At 48.6% G+C, this 5631-nt stretch overlaps 2 protein-coding genes across 2 annotated transcripts in view; one reads left to right on the forward strand and one right to left on the reverse strand.

Annotated features, from left to right (window-relative positions):
* Positions 1 to 200: 200 nt before the first annotated feature.
* Positions 201 to 2721, forward strand: LOC104405858 (ferritin heavy chain; the record flags this gene model as incomplete). The annotated part of the gene is made up of 3 exons (XM_010014699.1): positions 201 to 347; positions 1306 to 1431; positions 2377 to 2721. Coding segments are annotated over 3 exons (438 nt in total), but the record flags the coding sequence as incomplete, so codon positions are not given.
* Positions 2722 to 4407: 1686 nt separating this feature from the next.
* Positions 4408 to 5631, reverse strand: part of LOC104405859 (bestrophin-1-like) — an 8351-nt gene continuing 7127 nt past the window's right edge. Inside the window, exon 9 of the mRNA XM_010014700.1 lies at positions 4408 to 5602. Within this exon, the coding sequence (XP_010013002.1) occupies positions 4408 to 5602 (1195 nt within the window). The remainder of the gene's footprint in view (positions 5603 to 5631) is intronic.

Raw genomic sequence — 5631 nt, forward strand, 5'->3', positions numbered from 1 at the left:
TTAGGAAAATTTAACTTGCCCCCAAGGGAAGAGTTTTGCCAGGCTGCCTTGATGTTGTCAGTGCTGGTGCTGGCCTTGAACTCCAGCCACCCTGGAAGCAGGGCTGAGAGGAGACAGATCCAAAGTTGCTGTGTAGATTTGACTGTGTGGCTGCTGCAGTGAGGCCTGGGGGCTTGACTATATAAATTCTTATTTTTCAGTCCTACTACTTCGACCGGGATGATGTGGCTCTGAAAAACTTTGCCAAGTATTTCCTGCATCAGTCCCACGAGGAGCGTGAGCATGCTGAGAAACTGATGAAGCTGCAGAATCAGCGGGGCGGGCGCATCTTCTTGCAGGACATCAAGGTGAGGAGTGGAGCTATGGGTTGACCTCTAACACAGAACTAGACTTGTGGCCTGTCTTCAGGCTGGAATTGGGTGAATTTCCCTGTGGATCCTCTCCCAGAAGGGAGCTGATTGTAGATAAACATACTGCATTGCTGGGATCTGTGTGGCACTCAGCCCAAAATCTAGAGATGGGTAGTAAGTTGATAATTTGCTGATTGACTCATAAAAAGTACTTTCTATGTAAGAAGAGGTTGCCTGGCTCTAGGTGGTTTCCTCTAGGGTGAAGGTAACTAGAACACAACCAGTTCTTTGGCCTTAAATTTGATGGTGAGTTTTCTCTCTGCTGTTTTGTAGAGAACTCTTGACTTCTTGCCATAGGAATAGGAAATGTCAAGTTTCCCATTGCCTCCTAAGCTCACCGCAAGGTTTCATAGTGCTGTTTTTCTGAAGTTAGTTTAGTGAGGCAATTTAGAATAGCAGAAAACAAGCAGTGTTGTAAGGCCAGTTGAATTCAAGATAACTCTTCATGGGGAAAACAGCAAACAAAACGAGTGATGAGCATGGGAAGAATTCCCTTGTTTACTAGTAAGTTGTGAGTGCTTGGAAACACCAGACTCTACTAGGCAGTTCTGAGCGGAAGGTTGGACTTGTCTGTCCTGGTGTCTTAACTGCTTTGTTTCTGCGACTGCCCAGTGCCTTAGTTACACAGGCAGATGTTTAAGCCATTAGGTTTTAACAGGAGGAGGAAAGCAGTAGCTCTTTTAGCTGTCTTGCCTACAAGAAGAGAACCTAGGGAAGGGGGACGGGTCTGGGACATACAGTCCTGTTCTGAGTGTGCACTGTGTGCCTGCCAAATGTTTGAAGATACCTAAATGCCTGAGCCTGCTCTAAATAGGCTTTAAGACTGATCTGAAAGACTTTGTTCCCTACTGGTCTGTGGGCACTTAAAATGTGGTCATGTGCTTTCCTCTTCTAGAAGCCAGATCGTGATGACTGGGAGAATGGACTGACTGCAATGGAGTGTGCCCTGCACCTGGAGAAGAATGTGAACCAGTCGCTGTTGGAGCTGCACAAACTGGCAACTGAAAAGAATGATCCACATGTAAGTGGATGCTGAAGCTCAGAATGGAGCTCTGCGGTTGTCTGTCTGGTAGCTTGGGTTTGGGGGCAAGTCATGTGTCCCTGATGTTACTGAAGGTGGAAAAAGGGAAGGGCTGAGGTGTTGGCTTGTACCTTTCCTATTTGGTATGGTTGTTGCCATCTCCTTCTAGGAGGACTGGTTGCAGTGTGTTAGGGTGCCTAAGACCAACCTTACAAAGCAGTGGGTGCTTGGCTTTGTGCAAACCCCTCTGTTGCTCTCAGAACAGAATGCATCTTGAAGAAATGTATTAAGCTCTACAAAAAAGTCTTGCTTTTGTGGGGGATGAGTTCTGGCTTTAAACCAGTGGATGCCTGTAAAGGCTTTCTGTCATAAGGCTTTTTTGTCATCAAACTTTGGAGCTGCTGCTTCCAAATATTAAAAGCCCTGACACTTCAGAACACAGTGCCTGTAAACACAGATTTCTTCACAGATGGAAGTTACTGGCAAGGCTTGATTGAGGCTTCTTAGTATTGGGAAGAGATTAGAATGTTTCTGAATCAAAGGACTCTTGGCAATGTCCTGCCAAAGTTAGAGGACTCCTTAAAAAAGAAACACAGCTGGGCCATTGTACAGGTGTGAATCCTTATGGTGATGAATTAAAAAGCTGTGCAGTGGGGGTTCTAAATCTGTTCAGAAACTTTGCTGTTGCTTCTCATGGTGAGGAAGAGGGAAGGCTTCCTGAACTGATGTTACTGCAGGGTTGTGGAGCGAGTGTGCCTAGCTAAGCCTGCTTTGTTTTGGTCTTGTTCTGGCATTGCCAAGGCAAAATTAAAGGCTGCAGCTTTCAATTTGTCATTCTGTGTCCTTTCCCCTCCCTTGGAGAGGCTGGGTAGGATTTCAGATGCTGCTGCAGCAGGATAAGCCGTGCCCAGGCCTAAATTCAAACTCTCTTTGTCTCCCTTTCAGTTGTGTGACTTCATTGAGACTCATTACCTGGATGAGCAGGTCAAAGCCATCAAGGAGCTGGGTGACCATGTGACCAACCTGAGGAAGATGGGGGCACCGAAGTATGGCATGGCAGAGTACCTCTTTGACAAGCACACCCTTGGGGACAGCGACCATGACAGCTGAAGTCATGCTGAGAGCCACCCTCTGGGTTTCAGTGGGACTCCGACTTCACTGTCCAGCCGTGCATGCATCTCCAGCTATCTAGATAAACAGTTCTTATACTCTGTACCAAATATCACCCCTCTTTTCTCTTGTGTTTTGTGTATCGCCCTCCATCCAATAAAGTGACTTGGTTCAAGCTGGCTTTTGCTGTTTCTCTTGGTAACAAGAGGCCTGCACTTGTGGGACTGTGCTCGGTAGTTGCTCTTGTGACAGTTGGCTTAAGTTGGGCATGAAGGAATCACAGAATAGTTAAGGTTGGGAAGGATCTTAAGATCATCCAGTTCCAACCCCCTGCCATAGGCAGGGATTCCTCACTCTAGACCATGTCACCCAAAGCTCTGTCTAACCTGGCCTTGAACACTGCCAGGGATGGGGCATGGGTGGAATAATAGATTCCTTCCCTATTCGTTCTCTTCATCTCTCTTCAGTCCTTCCCTGTTATTCCAGGGAATATATTAGAGGGATCAGATTTTACTTGCTTAGTGCTCTTATAAAAATGACTCTTTGGTTTTTCCAATGTCATGGGATCCACTGCAGGAGTGTTTTAGTGACTGAAGTGATTTAAATGCTTTCGCCACCAAAGCTGTTGCCATAAATCACAAGGGAAGGAAAGCTTAAATCTGGGTTTCCTGAGCTCGTCCCTGTGAATTTAGATGAGGTAACTGAAGGGGGAGGAGGGTGTTAGTGCCTCGCTTGGCATTTTGCCTGCCTAACAAGTGGTGCCACACTTGTGAGTGGAGAAAACATACTGTCAATCCAGTCTTGAGCTGCGTTCTGTCACCGGGCTGAGCTGGAACAGCAGCGTTGGAGGAACTGCCTTGGTGCCACTATAGGGAGTTGCAGCAGGTGGTGGTGGTGGTTGCCAAGGTCTGGCAGTACTGGAAGGCAGCGAGTGGGCCGCTGCTGGGAGGGATGTGGGAAGTGAATTTGTCACGTGCCCCCTGTGATACAGGATGTTTTCAGCTGTTTCTGAAGACAGAAGTAGAAAAACGTGGGTTTTTTCTATTCTTATCCCTATTGTCACATGGAAACTAAAATGAGGAAATGAAGCAGATGGTCCTGGGCTTCAGCCTTGCTTTTATTTAGTTAGGGAGGACAGTAAAAACTCAGAGCTGTGCGGTGGCTGCTGCCATCTAAGCAACTTGCTCTGAGCGTTGTCAAATCCGTGGCAGATGGGATGGAGAACTTCAATGTGCAGGGCAAATCCCATTGCCTGCAGCCACCTGGTCTAGTAGGCACTTGCCTTGCCTTAATCCATGACTTTTCCAGTACTGGAAAACACTGCTAGGCATGACTTTGGGGCACTGTGAGTCTGCATCACTAATGGTGTGACTTGCTTCAGTCCCTTTCCCTGGAGTATCTTGTCAGTAGTGCAAGTCCTGCCCGAGACGTGTAATGGGTCTTGTGACAAACACTAACATAAAGCTCACGTAACAATTCTTGCTGTGATGAGGTGGGGGGAGATGTCCTTGTTAATTATAGTCCCCTTCTGTTTTGGGCTATACGTGCAGGTTCTCCAGGCTGGTACCTGCTGAGATAGTGCTCTGCTGTTGAATATCTGCAATACTTCACACTCAGGAGTCTTTTGCTACAGATGTAGAGGGGGGGGGTGATAGTTTTATTGTTGCAACACTGGAGTTGTGTCTGCCACTGTACCCGAGGCCAGTAGCAGTGAGTCTTTAGTGCTGGCTTTAGCCTAGGCTGGGCTTTAGCTCTATGTCCCAGCAGTAGGTGGTTTGGCTGCGCTGCCCTGTTTGGGCAAGTGCCAGCATGGCCAAGTGTAAAGATACTGCATTACCTCAACAGAATTGTGTCTCTTGTTCTCCTCTAGCTGTACTGATCCATCTGTTCTTCACATGTGCTTTCACTGGTCTCCATGATCACCTCCATCAGCCCCACGTAGTCACCTTCAGCTAGTGAGATGCCAGAGTCATTGGGGGATGGACTCTCAGCTCTTCTCGTCTCTTTTGTAGGTGGAACATTAGTGCTTCCATTTCCAGTGTCTCTCGTGTTCCTGGAAGCCTCTGCTGGATGCTGCTCTGGAGTGCTGGCTGCATCTTCCAAACTTAGGCTGCGAGCATCAGGGCCCACATTCCCCATGTGGGACCTCTGCAGCACTGGGGATGTTACAGGAGTGAAGGAGAAGCAGAAGGAGGTGCTGCCTCCAGGGGTTTTGTTACTGGGGGTGTGAAAGACACTTGAGTGCTCGGAATTGGGGGTGGGTGATGCTGTGTTTTCTAGGGTTAGCCAGGAAGGGTGAGAAGCTTTCAAGCTCTTCAGGCTCTTGAAGCTACCCTGCTTCTCATGGTCTGGAGACTCTGCCAAGAAGGGGAACTTAGGGCTGTTTGATGCTGTGGACTGAGCTCCTGGACTTCCTGTGGTGGCACTTTCTTTGCCTTTACCATAAGAGTTGCTCTTTTCTTCTGCCGTTACAACCAGTGAGTCAGAACCTTTGCTCCGGTCTGTTGGCCAAATAAATGTTTCCTTTGCACCTGAGCCAAGGGAGCTTTGGCTCTTATACACATCACTGGCTCTGCAAGGAGAGGTGCTGACAACATCCCTAAGAGAAGTTGAGCACGCGGCAATGCTGGAGAGTGCAGGAGGCTTCTTGCGGCCTTGGCGTCTAGAAGGGAAAATCATGGGGATAGAGCTGATGGGTGTCTGTGGAGCGCTGTAGAAACCAGGTCTCTCATAGAATGGGGTCGACATGAAGGCGTCAAACTCCCTTAGTTTTCCATCTTCGCTGTCCCACTGTTCCTGGGAGTTGGAGTCTCCCCTGGGCCGATTGATGCCACAAGGGCTTCCAGCCTTGCCCATGTCTTGGTACATGTAATGGGAGAAAGGGGACATGGGTTCTCCTCTCCTGCGCAGCAGGTTCATCCGGGAAGAGGACCTGGAGAAGCTGGGTGACTGGACACCAAGGAGGCGGCCCAGGTGTCCCAGTAATGGTGTGGAGTGGTTGGCCTCCTCGTTCTCTTTAATTTGCTCCAAGGGCTGGAACTCCATCTCTTCTTTCTGCATGCTGGGGAGAGGCAGAGCAGGCTGTTAGGC

Source organism: Nestor notabilis, unplaced genomic scaffold, assembly GCF_000696875.1.
Source record: "Nestor notabilis isolate BGI_N333 unplaced genomic scaffold, ASM69687v1 scaffold8435, whole genome shotgun sequence".
NCBI classification, from domain to species: Eukaryota; Metazoa; Chordata; class Aves; order Psittaciformes; family Psittacidae; genus Nestor; species Nestor notabilis.